At 35.6% G+C, this 25,040-nt stretch overlaps 2 protein-coding genes across 4 annotated transcripts in view; one reads left to right on the forward strand and one right to left on the reverse strand.

Annotated features, from left to right (window-relative positions):
- Positions 1–1,907: 1,907 nt before the first annotated feature.
- Positions 1,908–25,040, reverse strand: part of LOC123556229 (uncharacterized) — a 64,440-nt gene continuing 41,307 nt past the window's right edge. The window contains exons 10-13 of one of the 3 annotated variants that reach the window (XM_053542500.1): positions 22,757–22,878; positions 19,792–19,848; positions 17,507–17,632; positions 1,908–3,745 (exon numbers count right to left, since the gene is read on the reverse strand). The gene's annotated coding sequence lies outside the window, so the exon portion shown is untranslated. Of the gene's footprint in view, positions 3,746–17,506; positions 17,633–19,791; positions 19,849–20,733; positions 22,879–24,530; positions 24,715–25,040 lie in introns of those variants that run through there. The other 2 variants (XM_053542501.1, XM_053542502.1) reach the window with 2 other exon arrangements.
- On the forward strand, positions 8,272–10,368 carry LOC123556228 (uncharacterized). The gene has a single exon (XM_053543476.1). It carries the CDS (start codon positions 8,272–8,274, stop codon positions 10,366–10,368), a length of 2,097 nt encoding a protein of 698 aa, XP_053399451.1.

Consider the following 25,040-nt stretch of genomic DNA (forward strand, 5'->3'; position numbering starts at 1 on the left):
GTCAGTTCTTTTTAATTCACCCAGTCTGCCACAAAAGCAATTATATGATAGTGATGTTGAGGTGGAGAAAAATGACAAATAATCCAAGTAGAAAATGACCAATTAAATATAGAATTGACAAAAATATCCAAGTTAGTTATTTTTATTCCCCACCCCTACTAGTTTTTCTCTTGCAAGTACATCTTTCGGAGCCAACAATTGATGCCTTAGGCTGTTGTGACCTAGAATCCATTGTATTCACTCCATAACAACTCAACTCTTTTGTTCCTTAAGTGGTCATCTTTTTATGTTCAAATACAGGTGAAAGGGCTTTTTTAACAAAAACCACAAAATTCTCTACCCATGAAATTGATTAACCTGATAAATTTCCTTAATGAACTTGTCCATCTTTCAGTTTGGACAGTACCATTAACTGTAAAAAGGAGAGAATACCAAAAAGATACTGATTATATGGCAAACAGTGCAGATCTTGATCAGACTGCATGGATATGCAGGCTGATCATGATCTACACTGTTCGCAAAGGCATAATAAACCATATTCAGCTTGATAAGGGTTAATTTTCACAGTAAATAAAACCAGATTTTTAGCTCACCTGAGCATGAACTGCTCAAGGTGAGCTTTTGTGATCGCCCTGTGTCCAACGTCTTCAGTTCGTCCGTCGTCAACAATTTGACTGTTAACACTCTAGAGGTCACAATTTTGACTTAATATTAATGAAACTTGGTCAGAATGTTACCCCCAATAAAATCTTGGACAAGTTCATTATTGGGTCATCGGGGGTCAAAAACTAGGTCACCAGGTCAAATCAAAGGAAAAGCTTGTTAACACTCTAGAGGTCACCATTTTTGCCCAATCTTAATGAAACTTGGTCAGAATGTTACCCTCAATAAAATCTTGTTCGAGTTCGATATTGGGTCATCTGGGATCAAAAACTAGGTCACCAGGTCAAATGAAAGGAAAAGCTTGTTAACACTATAGAAGTCACAATTTTGGCCCAATCTTAATGAAACTTGGTCAGAATGTTACCCTCAATAAAATCTTAGATGAGTTCAATATTGGGTCATCTGGGGTCAAAAACTAGGTCACCCAGTCAGATCAAAGGGAAAGCTTGTTAACATACTAGTGGTCACAATTTTGGCCCAATCTTAATGAAACTTGGTCAGAATGTTACCCTTAATAAAATCTTGGATGAGTTCGATATTGGGTCATCTGGGGTCAAAAACTAGGTCACCAGGTCAAATCAAAGAAAAATTTATTAACACTGTAGAGGTCACATTTATATCTTCATGAAACTTGGTCAGAATGTTAATCTTGATGATCTCAAGTTTCAGTTTGAATCTGGGTCATGTAGGATCAAAAACTAGATCACTAGGTCAAATCAAAGGAAAAGCTAGTTAACACTCTAGAGGCCACATTTATGACCATATCTGAATGAAATTTGGTCAGAATGGTAATCTTGATAATCCATAGGTCAAGTTCAAATCTGGGTCGGGTGGGGTCAAAAACTAGGTCACTAGGTCAAATCAAAGGAAAAGCTAGTTAACACTCTAGAGGCCACATTTATGACCATATCTGAATGAAATTTGGTCAGAATGGTAATCTTGATAATCCATAGGTCAAGTTCAAATCTGGGTCGGGTGGGGTCAAAAACTAGGTCACTAGGTTAAATCAAAGGAAAAGCTTGTTAACACTAGACGTCACAATTTTAACCCAATCTTAATGAAACCTGGTCAGAATGTTACCCTCAATAAAATCTTGGACAAGTTTGATATTGGGTCATCTGGGGTCAAAAACTAGGTCACCAGGTCAAATCAAAAGAACAGCTTGTTAACACTGTGGTGGCCACATTTATGACTGTATCTTCATGAAACTTAATCAGAATGTTAATCTGGATGATCTTGAGATAAAGTTTGAATCTGGGTCATGTGGGGTCAAAAACTAGGTCACCAGGTCAAATCAAAGGAAAAGCTAGTTAACACCTTAGAGGCTACATTCATGACCATATCTTATTGAAACTTGGTCAGAATGTTGATCTTGATGATCTTTAGGTCAGCAGGTCAGGTGAGCGATTCAGGGCCTTCATGGCCCTCTTGTTTTAGTTTATGATTGTGTTAACATAAAACTGATACTTTTTCAAATGGGTCTCCTACATTTTTAAAAACAAAAAACTAAAATGGCTTAATATTCAAAACATCTTTCATTTATTTTGTTTAAGTATTGCAAATATTCTACAAAATATATTGGTTTAAACAATATTTTTATTCATATATATACATTTACAACATGAAATACTACATAATTAAAGTAGAAAGCTAAGCTTATTTGAAACTCTCTTACAAAATATATTCTAATATGATTAGCAATACTTAAACCATCACAACAATATTATACTGACATCAGGTCGATGTAATATTTAGCACCATGTATGTATTTAGAAATAACGCTTTCAAATTTGATAAAAAATTTACTTGAAACATGTTTGAAACAAAATGTCACATAGCACGACTGTCTTGATTAATTTACATACACACGGAGTTCAGAATCATTCGCACCCTAATGAAACTACTTCGCAAGATGTATTACCATTTGACACCATACATGCGCCATGAAACAGTAATGTCATATTTGATCTAAATTTTACAATAAAACACATAATAATTAATATCAAAACTGTGATTGACCACTATTCATACACTCTGGCTGTTGTACATCTTACTAAATAATTGCACTTAGGCTGCACCATTGTGAAATTATGCCCGACGTATAACCACCCATCTTTTATAAAGTGTTAAAACAGGGTTTTGTTATGAATTATTTCTTAAATAAAAGTTTGCACAAAATATGATAAAACATAATGCATATACAAATACAAATACATGGCATTTATATAGCGCAAAAATTATAAAATATTCTACTGCGCTTTACAATTACATAACACACATTTAACATATATACATACAAAATATGAACAGGATCCTAGAACTTAGATTTAAAGATTTGGACATATATAAATACTATTTTACACCACTTCTGAATATTTTGTATTTAACAAGACTACACTCATTGTTCATAAAACTGCCTAAATAAATGTGTTTTCAGTTTTGATCTAAAGCTGGCTTCAGACTGAATGTTTTTCAGATAGCTAGGCAGATTGTTCCACCATTTGGGACCAACGACTGCCATAGATCTGTCTGCTAGTTTTGTTCGCCGTCTAGGGATGTTAAAGTTAGTGTCACTTTGTGAGCGAAGTCTGTATCGTTGTCGAGTAGGTACAAACATTTCCCTCAGATATACTGGAGCTGTACCATTGATGACACGGAAGACTATTACTAAAACTTTGAACATGACTCTAGCCTTAACTGGTATAACTTAATATTTGATAACAAGATCATTCATTCATTCATTCACCTGAAGAGGTACAAGTTTGATTTATTTTACTTGAAGAGTTTTCCAGTAAAACTGCAGTTCATATACTGCACAAATCTATTAAAAGAATCTAAATGTTAATGTATCCAGCTGCAAAACATACAGTAATTTTACCACTTAAAGACCATCTGTAAAAAGATACCACCTTGCTTTAAAGACCAATAAAAGTAAATCTGTCTATTTCAGGCTCAGGCCACTATCACAGCCCAACTTCAGCAGTAGAGAAAAACATTTCAGGTTTTATCAAACTTTATACTGGAAAGTTTTAATGTATCAATCAGGAGTGTTCTGTTTCATGTCTTCAAAGTCAGTTAACATCTGAAAGAGTAATGTTGTAATCATGAAAAGTTGTTCTTTCCATATGCAGAAAGTTTCATATACATTCAATCAAATAGATCATGTATACCTCAGGTCTCTCCGAAGGAAAATTACAGAAAAGTTCAAAGCTATGTAAGAGGCTTAATTTACACACTTATTTTATTAGAAATTTAGGAGAGCACAAAACTATGTATCAGAGGGTTCTTGTGGAGGTGTATGTTTCCATGACTTGTTGAAAGAAGTGTTGTGTCTGTGATGAGTAGTCCCCCACCTCTGAAGTTGGCACTTGCTTGAAGAGAGTACTCTGTTAGGTTAATTACCTACCGTTACATTACAGAAACTATAACAAACAGACAAAGAAAACAATACATTTATGTATAATGTGAAACAACAGAGTACACAAATCACCTTTTGTTGGTAAATACTAATATATAAGAAGGTGGTATGGAACTTAATTGACTGCTGGGCTCAAACTTAGAAATATTCCCATTTATTAAACTAATAAAGACAACACTGTTTAGAAACTTAGAAGCTACAGTACATATATATTGAAACAGTATCAACTGCGCAGAGAAGCAGTAATTTCAATTGGAAGAATAATGATATGCTTATCTTTTCTTAAAATGGAATTAAAATGAAAATTTGATATAGGATGACTTTGCTTGTACTTTGATTATATGAATTCTATGAGGACTGAGACTTAGATTTCAGTGCATAAATCACAGTGAATAAAATCACAGTCAATATCTGAATATATCTTCTGTAATGCTTCCTTGCATAATACATGTATCAAATCAATCTATATCAATGTGTGGATGCACATCATAAGAAAACAAAATTACAATAAACACAATCAGGAGTGTTCAGCATACAAGCTAAAGCTTTTTATCTGCTGCAGTGGACATTGACTAACCGAAATTGACATTTTAGTTGCTTATTTAATTAATATATTCATTTGTTAATTTCTTCCTAACAGACAGGTTTTCATATAACACATCAATACTAAAGCATGATGTAAGTGTCAGATATCAAAATTTAAAATGATATGTTGCAGTAACAAAATTCAAGGGAGACAACCCAGTTAAAAAAATCCTGAATGAAATGAAAATGAGTCTGAATCTAATTGATTTTTTTCTGATTTTCTCTGAGAATTTCTGCACCAAAGCCTCTTATATGACTATTTCTGAAATGAGTATAATTACTCAGATACAACAAGACAAAATTTAGCTAAATTCAGATCCTGTTTCAGACAGATTCTGACAAACAAGTGTGCATAGTTTTAAAGCTGTCGCTCTAACAGTTTTTGAAAAAAGGTGGACCTAAACTAATTTAAAAGTTTAAACCAACAATGAAGCCAACGATCAAGTGACAACAATACCTCGTAGATTTACTTTCAAAAACCAGACCAGCTAAAAATGAAACACAGATGATGTCACAGATCAACAACTTGACCAGGCAAATTTTATGAAAATAAAGCACAGTTGATGTTACTGCCAGATCAACAGCTTGTTTAGATAATTTCAACCAATTCCAAATTTTTCTTTTCTTATTGTTATTACTATTGGTTTTAATAATATTGTTATTATCAAGTGTATCTCTATTAGTTACTCAGATACTGTATATTTCAATCTTGTTTTTGTTTTTTTTGCTGTTATAAAGGTAAGTAACAAATGAAAGACTAAAGCTGTTTAATTTCAGAGTTATCCTTCTATTGAAATAGAAAGAGGAAGTATAAATATACCCTGTAACTACACAGTTGAGGAGTTTCCAATTTTGGCCCGGTTAAAAAAGAGTTTCAATTTGAACTAGCTGATTAATAAGCACATTGCTGACTTCATATTAAACAAAGGTATATACTTTCTCATTTTCAAAGTAGTTTTTACTGATTAATCATTCACTTTTGTGGTCATTAAAATTATTTTCTTTGGTTAATGGCCATTTCTGTTGATGTAAAATGAAAGGGAATGTTTTAATTTCATTGGATTTGAGTTCAATGGATTGAGGTAACCAAGAAATACATGAAAATTAATTTTCCACAAATCCAATGATTTTACAATACAGTCAAACCTTGGCTTAAAGACCACTACTGTAAAAGCTGCTTATCAAGGTCACTATTTTTCATTTTTGTTCAACCATAAATAGAGTATAATTTTACCCGTAATAAGAAACAAGAGGACCATAATGGCCCTATATCGCTCACCTGTTATCATTGCACTTAAGGACAAGAAGGTCAAAAAATCATAATCAAGATCAATCAAAAGAATCATGAGAAAATATAGTTGAAATTTTCTTAAAGGTACAGATATGTCAAAACACACCTAAAAATAGGAGGTACCATCCATGTTGTACCACAGAAAAGTGGTCTCGGTTTTTCCCTACGGCCAATAATAAAAAAGCTACTAAATAAGCTATTTATAGTAACGTAAAAGGGAAGTAATTAAAAAAAAATATTGTAAGTGAACAAAAGAAGGATCTGCCAAATAAAAACAAGAGCACTGCAATGCAACGCAAAAGCAGAGCAATATACACACAAAACAAAGTCATATGACCTTTGACCTCTAAGCGTGACCTTGACCTTTAAGTGAGCCATCCGAAACATGCGCTCTGCATTGTTTCGATGAGGTGAACATTTGTGTCAGGTTTCTTTGAAATCCTTCAAGGGGTCCAAGAGTTACAGAGCGAAGCTGCTTTTGTGCAGACAAGGTCAAAACAGCTAATTCTGGCCCTTTCAAGGGGCCATAACTCTGGAACCTATCACGGGATCTGGCCAGTTCAGGAAAGGAACCAAGATCTTATGGTGACACAAGTTTTGTGCAAGTTTGATTAAATTCAAATCCTAAATGAAGCTGCTATTGTGCAGACAAGGTCAAAATAGCTAATTCTGGCCCTATCAGGGGCCATAACTCTGGAACACATAACGGAATCTGGCCAGCTCAAGAAAGGAACCAAGATCTTATGGTGATACAAGTTGTGTGCAAGTCTGGTTAAAATCAAATCATAAATGAAGCTGCAATTGTGCAGACAAGGTCAAAATAGCTAATTATGGCCCTTTCAGGGGCCATAACTCTGAAACTCATGAAGGGATCTGGCCGGTTCAAGAAAGGAACTGAGATCTTATGGTGCAAGTTTGATTAAATTCAAATCATAAATGAAGCTGCTATTGTGCAGACAAGGTCAAAATAGCTAATTCTGGTCCTTTCAGGGGCCATCACTCTGGAATCCATAATAGAATCTGGCCAGTTCAAGAAAGGAACCAAGATCTTATGGTGATACAAGTTGTGTGCAAGTTTGGTTAAAATCAAATCATAAATGAAGCTGCTATTGTGCAGACAATGTCAAAATAGCTAATTTTGGCCCTTTCAAGGGCCGTAACTCTGAAACCCATTAAGGGATCTGGCCGGTTCAAGAAAGGAACTGAGATCTTATGGTGACACAAGTTTTGTGCAAGTTTGATTAAATTCAAATCATAAATGAAGCTGCTATTGTGCAGACAAGGTCAAAATAGCTAATTCTGGCCCTATCAGGGGCCATCACTCTGGAATCCATAATAGAATCTGGCCAGCTCAAGAAAGGAACCAAGATCTTATGATGATACAAGTTGTGTGCAAGTCTGGTAAAAATCAAATCATAAATAAAGCTGCTATTGTGCAGACAATGTCAAAATAGCTAATTCTGGCCCTTTCAGGGGCCATAACTCTGGAACCCATAATGGAATCTGGCCAGTTCAAGAAAGGAATCAAGATCTTATGGTGATACAAGTTGTGTGCAAGTTTGGTTAAAATAAAATCATAAATGAAACCAGTATCGTGCAGACACGAAATTGTGGACGGACGACGGACGATTAGGGTGATCACAAAAGCTCAAACTGTCACTACGTGACAGATGAGCTAACAACCTTTATTTTTCATAATCAAATAGTGGTCTTTACAGACACTGTACTTTAGGCCTAAAAAAAATTCTTTGTTTCCGGAAACGTGCTGAAAAAAAGTAGGGTAGGTAGGTCAGAATTTTTTTTCAGGATTTTTTACATTGAGACTTTTTGGGAATAATTTTTGTGTCAAAAAATGAATACAAATAAGGAGGTTATGCCTTTAGAGCATCAGTAAGTTGATTTCTAACATCGCTGACCATATTCAAAGTATAAAAAGTGCAGTTTTGCAATCTTTTGTTAAAAAAAAAAATTCTCCAAGGCCATAAAAAACATTTAGGATACCAGAGACAACAATTTTTTTACGCTTTGCATGTATTTTAAAATACAAAAGACTTTTGTTTGACATCACAAAAATATGGCATATTATTATTCATCTAGCTATAAATGTGACAAAATTTGGCATTATCCGTAAATTCGCTCAAAGACGTGAAGGTTCTGAGTGAAGAGATATACCGGTAATTTAAGGACTGTATATCTGTAAGACTTATTTAAACTGATTCTTTTACAACCTAGATTAAGAAAGCTTTATGGTAGAATAGGAACTGAGAGATAATAGTCTTCACAATTATATAGATATTTTTTATTTATTTTCAGAATGTTTCAACAACCTGGTTATATTGAGAATGTGTCAATGGGACTGTCAGAAGTTCTTGCTGATATAGGGGTGAGTGAGAGAATTATTCTAAAGAGAAGAAGAACATGGCTACTGGTGGAATCTATAGAAACAATAACATCGCAACTAGAGGATGAGGACCTTCCATCATACTTCTTAGGTAGTCAGTGTGAGGGAACAACCACACAGGGACTAAAGTCAGACATTGATCAACTTTTATGTGCTAATGACTTCAATCTGATACAAGACTGGGCTGACTGGGAACCTGGTGTACGGAATTTCTTGATGATCCAGGATGAGACTATATCTTCTGGTTATTGTCTACTACAACGCCTGAGACGTGATGCTCCTCTTCCTTCCAATGATGTAACTAACAGGTATCAATTCAGAGACAGAACAGGAAGAATATTGTTAAAGAACACAATCATGTCAGAATCAGCAGCTGAATTTTATGGGGATGGAGTAAGACATGGTCCAGCATATGCACGCCAAGGATCACCTGGGATTATAGATAATGATACTGTTCCTGCTGTCCCCTGTAAAACATGGTCTCTACAAGCTAGGCAATGGTTAGACCAGCAAGGTGTGGGTCAGTGGCCTTCAAATGGCATGAAGAGGTATTGTAGAAGTACTGAATGTTTTGTTGTAGCTGTTGGAAGCAAGGGCAGTGAAAATGAAGAGCTGGAATGGAGAATATTGACATCTCTAGCAGAAAGGTGTTTAACATTCAATCTCAATATTACACAGATTCGCTGTTATATTTTGATGAAGATGATAGTAAAAACCTTCATAAAAGCACATTTTGAAGACACCATTTCAAGTTTTATGTGTAAAACAGTTCTGTTCCACTGTATTGCAAATACACATTCTAATGTCTGGAGAGACAATAACTTACTTGTTTGTCTTTCATTGTGTTTATTTGTCCTGTACAGCAGTATTTTAAATGAATATTGTCCACATTTTATCATACCTGGAAACAATTTGATGAGAGGACATATTCCTCATGAATCTAAACCTTACATTCTTGAAATACTGCTGTATATTATAAACAGTGAAGGGAGAGCATTACTGGAGATTGAATGTGATGCTCTTGGTGCAAGGATTTGGCTGAAGTCGAGTTATTTTCTCTCATTCAAAACAAATGATATCATTTCTGGACAGTTATTACAAATAACTGCTTTCGCAGTTGATAAGAACCTACAGAAATATCTAATTTCAACAAAAAACAGTTGCTATACAGAAGCTATACAAACATTGCTGAAATCTATTATCAAACTACTCATTATTTCTAATCAATGCCAAGGATTGGACAAAACAGCTTGCAGCCTTATGGCTCCATGGTACTGTACAACCCTTGGGTCTATCCTGGCATCCATTAACATACACCAATACAATGCTGTATCAGCAGATGCTTTTACCTTGACCACACTGGGTCTGAACACAGATGTTTCATCTAGTAAACTGAAGCTAGCATCCATGTTATACTGTTTAGGGGATGCTCAAAGAACAGAAATTGTTCTCGGAGATATTGAAGGAAGCTATGATCTAAATAGTGTTAAGCCTGTTTGTTGTTGCCATAACTTCGCCAAGCAAGCTGGAAGAAGAGGATTCTGGGCAATATATGACAATCATAATGAAGAAGCTTTACAGAACAGTACAGCACTCTGTGTCAGATTTCTGCCATGTGAAATTAACTGTGTTCCACGTGAGCTAAGACAGGAAATGTATAGATCTACACAAGAGGACCTTGCTTTCAGATGTAGAAATGAACTATGGATGGACTTGGCAGTGGTGGATTCTCTCCCTTACCTTTACTTCCTACAATACAAGACCTACAGCTATCTTGGGAGAGAGGAAGATCAGCAAAGAGCTCTTATGAATCTTGTGAGAACCATTGACCAGGAACCAAACCTTGGACACAGGGAAACAGCCCTGAATCTACTGGGACAGTGTATGGAACAGAAGTACCAAGCTAGAGATGCTTTGCGCTGTTATTTATTATCACTAAGTGTAAGGGAGAGAAACAATGCTGCCAAGTTCCATATCTGTACACTTTTATCAAATATCATAAGTAACTAGTAATGGCTAGAAAAGGTATACATTTTCTGGTATCTAGTTGCGAATATAAATATATTTGAATAAGTACTGGCAGGACCCCGTTAAAAAGTCTTTGGTTTCTGTCTTGTGGAGTTTGGTATGTACAGAAGGAAATACTATAAATAGTAACTACTATTTTCTCATGAAAACTTTAAAGTGAATTAATAAAATATAAGTAGAAGTATTACTATTTAAACTGGGCATTCAAATGTTGCAAAAACGACATCGGTGTCAAGATACTTCAGTACCTCTATTATAAATACATGCAACATGTAAATAACTTTTTTGTTTAGTATAACATCATATTGTACGATTATAGGTCATATGGTGATATTCAAAATAACTGTGGCGTATTTAGTATGTAGTAAATTGGTGCCAAATAGTCCGGCAGTGCACTGTTATTGGACTACTACTACTTCTATTTTTTTGTTATTTTCTTTGACTTCATCAGTCTGAAGATGCAATGATTATGTTTTGGTACAAAACATGAAAGACAGTCTAACAGAAATTTAATATGAGTGTTTATAAAGAGTTGTATTGTCAAATTTTGTTCAGGTATCTTAAAACTGAACTTTTTAGCTTGACTTTACGAAGTATGGAGAGCTATCCTACTCGACCCGGCGTCGGTGTCCTTCCGCGTCCGCACTATGGTTAAAGTTTTGATGCACTTTCTCTTTATCTTTAGTTATTACTTGATGGATTTCCTTCGAACTTGAAATAGTCATTCCTCAACATCACCAACATTATATGGCACAAGAGTCATAACTCTGGCACCAATATTTCATGAATTATGCCCCCTTTTACTTAGAATTTAAGAGTAATTTTATGCATTTTCTCATATCTCAGTTATTATGAAATGCATTGGATTCAAACTGGAGTTGTTCCACATCATCACCCACATCATATGACACAAGATGCATAATTCTTGCACCAATATTTTATGAATTATGCCCCCCTTTTGCTTAGAATTATACTTCTAGTGTTTTGAAAAACTTTATCTTATCTTCTCTTATTACTTAATATTTTTGACACAGACACAAGCTATTGTGCAATATCTTCATCCACCATTGCAGTCATAAAACACTCCAGTGACAACTCCAGTTTCCTCAGATGTGCCCAGTTTCACTATCAAGCACTGAAATAGTCGACTGCGCTGTCTCCTTGACAGTTCTTGTTTATCACTTTTAACAGAAGATCTAGGTGTAAATCATGGACTTATATGTAACATTTTAAAATAGGTAGACTCACAGTTTTCCTCACTTGTTAGCATTTTTAATATGTTCTATAGTGAAGCAGGTGTTTAAATGTAAATTCTGAACTCAATGTTTATCTGGCTTATCTCTTATATACTTAGTATGTTGTACATAATGATGAGATGTAAATAAAATATTTTGACTGCAATCATGACTAAATTTTTCCTTCTTGTAACTTTTGCTTTTTACCAATTGTATATCATCATACCTGCATAATGACAGGTGGCTTTCCAGTATTTCATGATGGAGGAAGACCCAGGTACCTTCCAAGTATTATTTAAGGCATGGCGGGTACCAGGGTAAAACAACCAATCTTCCGCAACCCAGCTGGACAACTTCCTCACATGACAGAATTATAAACCCCAAGCAAGGTTTAAACCAACTGTGCTGAGAGGCACACAGGCCCACTTTAATGTTGATTGTTGGTATACTGGCTAGCATCCTACAACCGGACACTTTTGGAATATTTTTCACGATAACTCGGGAAATAGATATTATAATAATATCTAGTGGTTGAAATTTCATGTGAACAAAGCTAGGTTCTCCTCCTAACTAAAAAGCTAATTTGTTTACTTCTAAAATTAGGTCAAGTACTTTTTCGAGGCCCGCACAAAGGGCCGCCGAATCATGTTATTTTAAGGTCTAACGGTACCATGTGTCTGGATAGCGAGTTGTCACTTTATTGATTTTCAATTTACATTCAACACATCAAGCATCCATTAAATGATTTGATCGTAAACATATTAACAAGGTTAAAGACCGAAAACAAGCATTCACAGGACTGTCCGGTTTGGTGGTCGTCCAGATTTGGTGGTGCTAGCCAGCAGAGTGTAGAGAATTACCAGCTGATAATTATAGAAAATTGTGAGATGATAACTGTAGAGAATCACCAGATGATAACTGTAGAGAATTACCAGGTGATAACTGTAGAGAATCACCAGATGATAACTGTAGAGAATAACCAGATGATAACTGTAGAGAATAACTAGTTGGTTACTGTAGAGAATTACCAGATGATAACTGCAGAGAGCTAGAGCTGCTTTTGAGAAAAGCACATGTCTCCCACAACTGCCTAATCATCTAAATAGTAAGTCAGTCTTTATATACTGTTTACTAACTACAAATATACCTTTGAAGAGTAAAAAGGCTGATTTTGAGTATTTCAAGGGCCATAACTCTGAAGAGCCTCAGCCGATTTGGCTAGTTATTGGACTTGGCTGAGGACTTATGGTCAAACACATTTTGTTCAAGTTTGGTGAAGATCAGATGAGAAATGTTTGACTTAGGATATTCGGTAATTCAAGGGCCATAATTCTGAAGTGCCTGGGCCGATTTGACTAGTTATCGAACTTGACCGAGGACTTATGGCCAAAAACATCCCAGCAAACAAAAGACTTTGTACCAACGCTGGACCTCGACATCGGATCAACTTTGGATTATAGTTGAATTTGAAAGGTTTTTAGATGTCATAATACGACGTCGATACAATGTCGGGAATCCAACCAATATCCAACCATGATACAACCTTAACCCAACCATAACCCAACATTCTACCCTTAATTTACTATTTTAGGCATTTAAACGTTGGAATTTTACTTGTGACCCAACATATTATAAACACAATTATACATGTATGTATCTTCTAATCTTTATTTCATACTGTGGCAATTAATTAACATAACTAAGTCCAAAAGATAAATCGTAGTCAGTTATGCATGCCTCTTCAACACAACTAAAAAATCCACCTGAAATGTATAAAATATAAATTCAAATCCACTAAATTGAAAAAAACAAAGCGAAAATGTTACTTCATAAGAGCTAGAATCATAATCACTTCATACAAAACAAATATATATCCAAGATCCAGATATCTTCCCTGACCTCATAAAAAGTTTAAAACTTTGGTTAAATGCAGTTCTAAAATATTAAAAAAAAATTTAACAAAATCTTCAGCAACCATATTAATGTAAGCCTAAGTTTAAAATATTTTACTGACATTGCAGATCCCTTTGTTTAAAGTATTTGAAACTGGCTCTATCTAACCTCTCCAAAGTATCAAATTACATGAACAGAGTGTATCTGGAGAATGCGTGACAAAATACAGACAACATGTGTAGAGAAGACCCTGGGTTATAAACTTTTAGGAGTACATGTTCAATGCATATTGATTTCCAGTGTAAAATTTATTATCATCATTATTATATATTTTGATTATGAAAGTAGACCATCTTTGATATGAAATTTCAGTCAAAAAAAAGGAAAAAAGATATGATTTTTAATATCCAAATGAAATATTATTATCAGTTTCAAGCAAATTTTCAAGACGAGAACAAGTACTTATTCTATATTATATAAATAATAATTTTACACCAAATAGTTATTTAACTTAGAACAGCATTTCATTCTCTTATCAGTCCGACCAGAATCCAACGTCGTATAGATGTCATGAATATGACGTTGAACAGAAGTTGTATATAGGTCGCCGACGTTACAACCAAAATCCAACATTGTTTCAACGTTGTTTAGACGTCGGGTGTTTGCTGGAATTTTGCTTAAATTTGGTGAAGATTGGATGAGAAATGATTGACTTAAAGCATGGACAAGAGTAAACTAGAAATGTGTCTATGGGACACAGATGCCACTACTACATAACAAAGGACACAGATCAACTTTGGGAAAACACTGTGCACGACAAAACATTATAATGACAATTTTTTCCCAGGTCAGGGGCCATAACTCCTACAATACTGAATGAATCCAGATGCGAAACCCACGGTGCACAACTGCATATGCTGACCAACATTCCTGTAAACTTTGGTTACTCTAGGTCAAATACTTTCGGAGCTATGCGTGACACAACATTAAAATAACCAATTTTTAACTAAGTCAGGAGCTATAACTCCTACAAGACTGAATGAATCCGGACGCGAAACCTCAGGTGCACAACTGCACATGCTGACCAACATTCCTGTAAACTTTGGTGACTCTAGGTCAAATACTTATGGAGCTACGCGCGACACAACATTAAAATGACCAATTTTTAACTTAGTCAGGGGCCATCACTCCTACAAGACTGAATGAATTATGACGCAAAACCCTGGGTGCACTACTGCACATGCTGACCAACATTCCTGTAAACTTTGATAAATTTAGGTCAAATACTTTTGGAGATACGCACGGCACAACATTAAAATGACAAATCTTTTACTAAGTCAGGGGTCATAACTCCTACATGACTGAATGAATCCGGACGTGAAGCTCCAGGTGCACAACTACACATGCTGACCAACATTCCTGTAAAGTTTTGTGACTCTACGTCAAATATTTTTGGAGCTAGGGGCAACACAACATTCTCGGAAGGACGGACAGACAAAGGCAAATTGATATGCTCCCACTTTGGGGATTTCGCGAATTAAGGTAATTCAAGAGCCATAATTCTGAAGCACCTGGCCTGATTTGGCTAGTTATTGAACTTGGCCGAGGACTTATGGTCAAACACATTCTATTTAAGTTTGAAGATTTGATGAGAAATGGTCGAATTAGAGTCCGGACAAGATTTGTGATTACAGACACACAGACAGGAGTAAATCAATATGTCTCCCACACCACTATGTGGTGAGAGACATAATTACCAGATGATAACTATAGAGAATAAACAGGTGATAACTGTAGAGAATTACCAGGTGATAACTGTAGAGAATTTCCAGATGAAAATGTCCGGTTTGGTGGTCATCCAGATTTGGTGGTCGCTAGCCAGTAAAGTGTAGAGAATTACCAGATGATAATTATAGAAAATTGTGAGATGATAACTGTAGAGAATCACCAAATGTTAACTTTAGAGAATTACCAGGTGATAACTGTAGAGAATTACCAGGTGATAACTGTAGAGAATTACCAGATGATAACCTTAGAGAATTATCAGATGATAACTAGATGAAAATTGTAGAGAATCACTTGGTGATAAGTTTGAAGAATTGAAAACTCTAAAGAAATGATTCTGAATTTGGATCATTGATTTCACAGGAGAAGACTTGTTTTGTTGATCTGTTGAAATGTAAGCTATTACCAGAGCTCCAAATAAGCTGCGTATTTGCGTATTTACGCAATTAAAATTGCAGAAAACCCAATTGAATTTATACAGTGTGCTAAATGAAACGCAAGTAAAATTCCTAATACCCAATTCATAAAAAATAGCTTGCGTATCGCATTTTCCTTATTAATAGAACGGGTACGAGACTTTAATGCTAGATTTGACTGACTGGTTATACATTACCGCAGAACAGGTTGCAACTTATCGGAAAAATCACAGGACCATTCAGTCGGCTGATCGGTGTTATTTGGATACTTTGTAAATAATTTTACGCCGATAAAATGTATAAGAGTTGAAGAATAAACATTGTTGCAGCACAAACAAATTAGTGGGGTATTTTGCTGTTCAACAATGACAGTTATCTGTTTGTGACGATGTAGTGTCACCAATACTGGGTGATATCTTTTGGGAGAATGCATATTGTGGTGACCACATCGTTCCGGATATTGTGGATGAACTGATCTCCGACTTCATTAAAAGTGAAAAAGAAAACAACAGTATGGAACATTCATTACAATTTTAAATACATTTTTGTATTAAACATTTAAGGTGCGCCATTAAAGTACTTTGCTGCTTAGTCAATCCTGTTCAATGATATATACCATGTATACTGTAAGCAAAAAATACTAAACTGTTAGTGCGAGATTAGTAAAATACCCAACTGGTTTTAGCAAATACCCAATTACTTCTGAAAAGGCTGGGTAATGATATTATTTTTACCCAATTCAAATTTCGAATACCAATTCAGACAAAAAGTGATGGGTAAATACCCATTTGCATCAAAAGCTTATCTGAAGCTCTGTATTACTATGTACCATAGCAACTTAAGGGTAAATGGGACAGTTTCCTTTATGTATATAGGGCAAACATTTTCCTACAACAGAATTTCTTCAAACTTTGTGTACTGACTGAGAATCAAGTTTAAAATGGAAAAATATGTATTAAAAATTATAGGTACCCAGGCTTGATCTTGAATAATCTGTCCTTAAAAATCAGAAAATATCAAGATCAAGGCAAGAGAACTGTGTATTTTGATTCTTATTTCTGTTCCAGACTTCATTTGCAGTCAGTATACAGAACTTAAAGAAATTTGGTCCATGGGAAAGCTTAGGACTTTGCGGTATCATTTTGTCATGTTCATAGATAGGGATATTTGCAACAGTCTCTATATCGACATGGGGCAAGAATTTTCTTACAGAAGGAATTTCTTCTTTAAACTTTTTTACTGACAAAGAATCAAATAAAAAACAGTAATATGAAATAAAACAAACCCAGCCTTGGTCATGAACTGTCTGCCCTTGAAAGTCGGAAAATACTGAAAAAAACTACTTTCAAGGGCAGACAATTCAAGATCAAGCCTAGGTACCTATGATTTTTGATACACATTTATTTATGTTTTAAACTTGATTCTCAGTCAGTACACAAAGTTTAAAGAAATTTTTACCCTGTAAATATATATACTGTTTTTTTGTTGTTTTGTTTTGGGTTTAATGCTGCTTTTCAACAGTATTTCAGTCATGTAACGGCGGGCATTTAACCTAACCAGTGGTCCTGGATTCTGTACCAGTACAAACCTGTTCTCCACAAGTAAATGCCAACTTCTCCACATGAATTATCAGAGGTGGAGGACGAATGATTTCAGACACAATGCTCTCCCTACTGAGCTAAGCGGGCGGGCATATGGGCTGTCCCATTTATCATTAAATATTGTGGCAACTTTCCAGCTTTTACATAAACAACTAATTATTTATAGGAAATTACTGATGTAACAGCCTACCTGATTTCTGCTACCCAAGATTTTCCATAATACACTGAGAAGACCAGTGGTCTCTTTGGCGGCTCTGGCTGAGGTGGTGGCAGTGGTGGAGGGGGCTGTTGTGGGTATACAGGCTTCTCTGTTTCTCTGAAACACAAAAACAATATTTTTATACATCATAGCATATACTGTATTATTACATACTCGTTTCTATTCCCTGTAAAGTTACATTGGTACTGGAAACATCAATATTTTTCCATACACTGACGCCTGAATTCCATATCGGGTGCCTGACGTAATTCAGTGTGTGTTGTTTCACTATTTTTTTCTATTTAGTTCAGTATTGTCAATTCTATTCAGGCTATTGAACAAATTTATGATATTTTCATTATATTTATACGTGTAGATGCGTATGTAATAAAAAGGTTATTATCTTTGCATCGGGAAATATGCACTCGTTCTTCAGCGGAAGAATAATGCGCTCCTAAAGTCACGCAATATTTCCGCTGAAGAACTCGTGCATATTTCCCGATACAAAGCTAATAACCTATAAATACAGTGCAATACCTGTAAATGAATACTTAAACTGTCTATAACCTAAACATCTCAAGCATTAAATATCTCCTTTTATTATATACCTATATTAATTCTGTAACAAGAGGACCATGATGGTCCTGAATCGCTCACCTATCCCCACATGACCCAGTGTTGAACTGAGTATGATGTCGTTATTTCTATTATTTGACATAGTGACCTAGTTTTTGAGCACATGTGACCTAGATATCATCAAAATAAAAAATTCTGACCAATTTTCATGAAGATCCATTGAAAAATATGACCTCTAGAGAGGTCACAAGGTTTTTCTATTATTTGACCTAATGACCTAGTTTTAGAAGGCACGTGACCCACTTTTAAACTTGACCTAGATATCATCAAGGTGAACATTCTCACCAATTTTCATGAAGATCTCGTGAAAAATATGGCCTCTAGAGAGGTCACAAGGTTTTTCTATTTTTCAACCTACTGACCTAGTTTTTGACCGCACATAACCCAGTTACAAACCTGACCTAGATATCATCAAGCTGAACATTCCCACCAATTTTCATGAAGATCCATTGAGAAATATGGCCTCTAGAGAGGTCACAAGGTTTTTCTATTTTTAGATCTACTGACCTAGTTTTTAACCCACGTGACCCAGTTTCGAACTGGACCTAGATATCATCAAGGTAAACATTCTGACCAATTTTCATGAAGATCCATGAGAAATAAGGCCTCTAGAGAGGTCACAAGGTTTTTCTATTTTTAGACCTACTGACCTAGTTTTTGACCCCACGTGACCCAGTTTCGAACTTGACCTAGATATCATCAAGGTGAACATTCTCACCAATATTCATGAAGATCTCTTGAAAAATATGGCCTCTAGAGAGGTCACAAGGTTTTTCTAATTTTAGACCTACTGACCTAGTTTTTGACCGCATGTGACCCAGTTTCGAACTTGACCTAGATATCATCAAGGTGAACATTCTGACCAATTTTCATGAAGATCCATTGAGAAATATGGCCTCTAGAGAGGTCACAAGGTTTTTCTATTTTTAGATCTACTGGCCTAGTTTTTAACCGCACGTGACCCAGTTTCGAACTTGACCTAGATATCATCAAGATGAACATTCAGACCAACTTTCATACAGATCCCATGAAAAATATGGCCTGTAGAGAGGTCACAAGGTTTTTCTATTTTTAGACCTAATGACCTAGTTTTTGACCCCACGTGACCCAGTTTCGAACTTGACCTAGATATCATCAAGGTGAACATTCTGACCAATATTCATGAAGATCTCATGAAAAATATGGCCTCTAGAGAGGTCACAAGGTTTTTCTATTTTTAGACCTACTGACCTAGTTTTTGACCCCACGTGACCCAGTTTCGAACTTGACCTAGATATCATCAAGTTGAACATTCTGACCAATTTTCATGAAGATCTTGTGAAAAATATGGCCTCTAGAGAGGTCACAAGGTTTTTCTATTTTTAGACCTACTGACCTAGTTTTTGAGGGCACGTGACCCAGTTTCGAACTTGACCTAGAATTTACCAAGATGAACATTCTGACCAACTTTCATAAAGATCCCATGAAAACTGTGACCTCTAGAGATGTCACAAGGAAAAGTTTACGGACGGAGGGACGCCGGACGCTGCGCGATCACAAAAGCTCACCTTGTCACTTTGTGACTGGTGAGCTAAAAAAGGGGCTTGTATTTCACAATTAAATATGAATAGGCAGAAAAAAAATTACGTATTAATTTGTACCTTCCATATTGTATACAGCCGGACTACTTTCATGAATATGCATGACCTGACACAGTTCTATAAATAACAGACATAAAAACTACACTTAGTCCCATTTTAATATTGATAAACATTGAAGATTTCGTTCAAAAACCAAACAAAAAAGTTTAACAAAAAGGTAGATGTATATACTAAAAGAATCATTATAACTAGCTCAATCTAGGATTTTGTATTCGGCTCTCGTGGATTTTGCAAGGTCAGATCACACTCGGCGCTTTCGCACCTCATGAGATCCGATCCGGCAAAAATCCACTCAAGCCAAATACAGCATCCCAGATCAAGCTACTGTTATAATAACCCTATTATAACTAATGTGATTACATTAAAACATACAGTTGAACTGTTTTAAGCAGCCACCTACCTAAAACAGCCAAATTTTGTCATTCCCTTGCTTAAGGTTTAACAACATTTATGTTTTAAAAATATTATTTTTTATAACAGCTGTAAAAGATTAGAGTACTGCAATAAAATTTGTGCCCCAAGACAGACTGAGATGTATATTCAGAATGAACTCATAGTTTCTCATGTTCCAAAATGCAAGTGTTCCCTCCTCACACAAATTAGAATGACATAAACACAATACATGTAAATTTTACAATAACACTAGTTTCAGATTGAACAGCATACTTGACATTGGTAATACTTTGACTACTGGGACAGTAACCATAATCCTTATATGAGCTGTGCCATGAGAAAACCAACATAGTGGGTTTGCGACCAGCATGGATCCAGACCAGCCTGCGCATCTGCGCAGTCTGGTCAGGATCAATGCTGTTCGCTTTTAAAGCCTATTGGAATTGGAGAAACTGTTAGCGAACAGCATGGATCCTGACCAGACTGCGCGGATGCGCAGACTGGTCTGGATCCATGCTGGTCGCAAACCCACTATGTTGGTTTTCTCATGGCACGGCTCATATATAGCTGAAATACTCCAAAAATATGTTAATTTTTTCTAAATGCCTTCTTCTTTTTGTGTTTTGTTTTGTTTGTTTGTATTTTGATGGGGAGAGGGGACTAACATTTATGATACTATCTGGCAGCTACAGAACTGTTTGCGGCAAACATTTCTGCCAAGTTATCAAAGAACATCTCCATCCATGGCTAAGTTACAGCCTAGACAAGAGAAACTGCATCAACTTCTTTGACCTATAACCCCTAAATGTGACCTTGACCTTTCAACTACTTACTCCTGACAGACTGTCTCATTGAGGCAAACAGGTGTGCCAAGTTATTTAAGAAACCCTCAATCCATGGCTGAGTTACAGCACTGACAAGGAAAACTGCACCAAATTTCGACCTTTGACCTCTTAGTATGACCTTGACCTTTGCGATAAGGGTCTGGGAGTTGCACACAACACTGCCTCATTAAGGCAAACATTTATGCCAAATAAAAAAAAGATTGCTTTATGCATGGCAAAGTTACAGCCTGGACAAGCTCTCAAATGACCTTTGACCCCCAAGTGTGACATTGACTTTTGAGATAGGGACCAGAGGTTTGCTCATGACACTCTGTCTCATAGAGGTGAACATTTACGCCAAAGAAAAAAAAGATTGCTCCATACTTATAACAAAGTTATGGCACGGACAAGCTCTCAAATGAACTTTGACTCCTAACTGTGACTTTGACCTTTGAGATAGGAACATTGTGCAAGACATTCCATCTCACTGAGGTTAACAGTCATGCCAAATATAAGCAAGAATGCTCCATGCATGTCAAAGTCAGGGTTGCCAGCACTCTGGGTGAAAAAAATTCCCTGACTTTTCCCAGATTTTTCCCTGACCAATTCATGTTTTTCACTGACCAAAACCGCCAAACATTTAAATGGCCTCCTGACCTCCCCTATAGCCGTCCAATCCTCCCATTATTTTTTTTCCAAATGTTTTACATTTATTTTCCAATATATTAAACATAAACATCAAACACAATGATAATAAACATGGCTTTCTTTCTTGTATGACTGTTTGGTGGTCAAGTCAATGGAACATAATTGTGACTATTGGTCAGTGAAACCTAATTATTAAGAGATACGTATCAAAAGCATCTTTGCAAGACATGTAACTATCAAAAATCTAACATCTTTTAAGGTACACTTTCCTCATGGTAAAAACAATTAAGTATGGTTAATAAAAAGACCATTGGAACCCTGCTAGTATTAGCAAAATATCATTCTCAAAATCCAAGATCTGTTATTATACAGTTTCCTAGAGACAAAAACAATAAAACACCATGACTAACAGCAAGACCACTGGAATCATATTGACAAAACATCACTCTCAAAATCCAAGATCTCTTAATATACAGTGTCCAGAAAACACCTGGAGTACCTACAACAAAAAAAGTGTATTAGAATAATGTTAGTTGTAGGCTGTCTTCATGTGTCACTTTCCTACAAAATAACAAAAAAATGTTAGTTAGCTCTGGGGCAAGGGTTGCAAAGCCTTTCAGTCTTCAAGCAAAATCAGTGTTTAAAGAAAAATGGGTGATTTAAACAAATCAAATGCATGTTACAGTATTACATCATTAAACTTTGTTTTTAATTACTTAAATTTAATGCTTGAAGACTGCCATAGCCACAAAAGTTTAAAATGATTAACTTCTTCGAGCTTTGAAATCGTTTTTCCCTGACTTTTTCCTGACTTTCCAGGATTTTCATTTTTCACTGACCAAATTTTAAAATTCCCTGACAATTCCCTAACCTTGAAAAAGAAACCAGTTTCCCTGACTTTTCAAGACTGCTGGCAACCCTGAAAGTTATGGTCAGGACAAACAAAATTAATCTGGACAGATGCATGTACCCATGTGCAGATGGACGCACGCACATACACGAAAAAAGCTGTATATTTTCTTTATATATATTTTTACATATTATTCAGCTCTTCTATAACTTTAAGTGCAGCTTGATTAAGTGAAAATGATTATAACTACACATGACCCTTTTATTATGTTTTCTACAGCTGCCATTACTGTTTCCCTCATACACGTTGTACTCTTCATCTCTGAAGTTCATGGCCTGTACTGTAGTGATTCTGCCACCTCATTACTACTCACTACAAAGAAGAACATTTTTCAAACCTTTAGCAGGCTAATTATATATAGAGAAAGAACAAAACTCTAAACACATAAAAATTATTTAACAGTTGTGTGGAGATCTTAAGTCTCCACTGATTTTAATTATGCTGATGTTGTTCATACTGGAACAGAAACTTTAAGATACAGTGTAACCTCTGCAGAGCAACACCCTTTGGGAGAAGCAGATATTGACCTCTCTTGAGAGGTTGTTGCTCTATAGAGGTTAAATTGATAGTAAATTTCAGCTATTGGAAACTTCGATGATGCTGTTGTGGAGAGGTTTTTGCTGTAGAGAGGGCCGCTGTGGAGAGGTTGTACTGTAGTTATGCACATCTGGATCGCAATTTTTTCTACAATGTAGAATTTGATTAAACTCTGATTTTTCAAAACTTCAGAATATACCTAGAAAATTCAGCAAAAAAAAAAAAAATAAGGTCCTGTGCTTGATTTTTTGCTAGACTGATTTGAAAAATACAGACCTCACACAATATTTCATAATGGAAGTCGATCTATTCAATTTGGAAAATCATAACTTTCGTAACATTTTCGCAAATAGAAATTTTTCAGCAAAGTAGATTTTGATGATTTTGAAAGAGGGCTACCAAGAGATCATATGTGTAAAATTTCATCAAAATCAATTCAGGCTGTGACTAAATACAGAGTTGGTGCGCCCGTGATATATTACAGACTCCGGTATATACCGGATTAACTAAATTTGAACAAAAATACCTTAAATGTATATATTTTGTAACCATGGTGATTCTAACCCTAACCTTTAGTCAATATATTATGCACATTATACACTAAATGCATGCGGACATGCAAAAAAATGAGTATTTTTGCCGTACGTTCCATTTGATAATAATTCCGCGCATGCGCCGAACGGCTGCACCAACTCTGCAATGAGAAACATTCATCAATTCAGTGGTTTTTGAGGAGATGTTGTTTAATGAAATTATTGATGAAAAGTGACCACGCCCTCTGGCGGCCATGTTCTTTGACTAATCAGAAAAATTTGAACAATTTTTGTAGAAAGTCACAAAAGGATCATTTGTGTGAAATTATTCTAAAATCAGGCCAGCAGTTTCACACAAGGTGATTTTTAATGTTTCCGCTACACACATATAGGGAAAAGTGACCACGTCCTCTTGCAGCCATGTTTTTTCATGAATCAAAATAATTTGAACAATCTTGGTACAGTGTCATACAAGGACCATTTGTGTAAAATTATTTTAAAATCGGGCTAGCAGTTTCACACAAGAAGTTGTTTTCTTAATTTCTACTATGCACCCTGGTGGCCATGTTTTTTAACGAATCAGTATAATTTGAATAATCTTGGTAGAGAGTGACATACAGACTAATTGTGTGAAACTATTTCAAAATCGGACCATCAGTTTAGGAGAAGATGTTGTTTGAAGATTTTTCTATTTTTAGCTCTGGCAGCCCCTTTGTTAAACCAAGCCGAACTGTTTGAACAATTTTAGCAGAGGACCATCCAAGGAACATCCAGGGCAAGGTTCATCAAAATCCATCAGTAGTTTTGGAGATTGACCACAGACGGACACAAGGCGGTCGACGGACACAGCATGAATCACAATAAAAAAGTCACCTGTATAAATATATGAATTACCATTTCCACTATATATGCCGAAACAAGGGGATGGAGAAGCAACAGTAGGTATGTCAGCCACTCTCGCAAATGCTGAATTTATTTCTGGCTGGTTCTCAGACTGCTGAATTCAGGCTGGTATGCTCGATTAGTTTCAGGAACCTGAGACTGGATGAACGTAGTCGCTTTCAAGCTGGTTGTCAAGCTGTGTAAAAATTCATAAATGTATGAATCTGGGTTTTTTTAATAATGCAAATGATGAACAAGAGGGCCATGACGGCCCTATATCGCTCACCTGAGTTTAGTTGCTTGCTTGAATAAATTTCTTTGCTGAAGCTTCAAAATCAAAAATATATGTAAGTAGGCCATGGTAAAGATTATTCAAGATAACGACTGAAATCTGTTAAAAAATTATACAAGTGGTCTAAATCTCTTTGCTGTAGCTTCAGAAACAAGAAAGGAGGTCAGTAGGTCAGGGTTAAGAATATTAAAGATGATTATTGAAATCTGTATCAAAAGTTATACATGTTG

This window comes from Mercenaria mercenaria, chromosome 5 (assembly GCF_021730395.1).
Source record: "Mercenaria mercenaria strain notata chromosome 5, MADL_Memer_1, whole genome shotgun sequence".
NCBI lineage: Eukaryota > Metazoa > Mollusca > Bivalvia > Venerida > Veneridae > Mercenaria > Mercenaria mercenaria.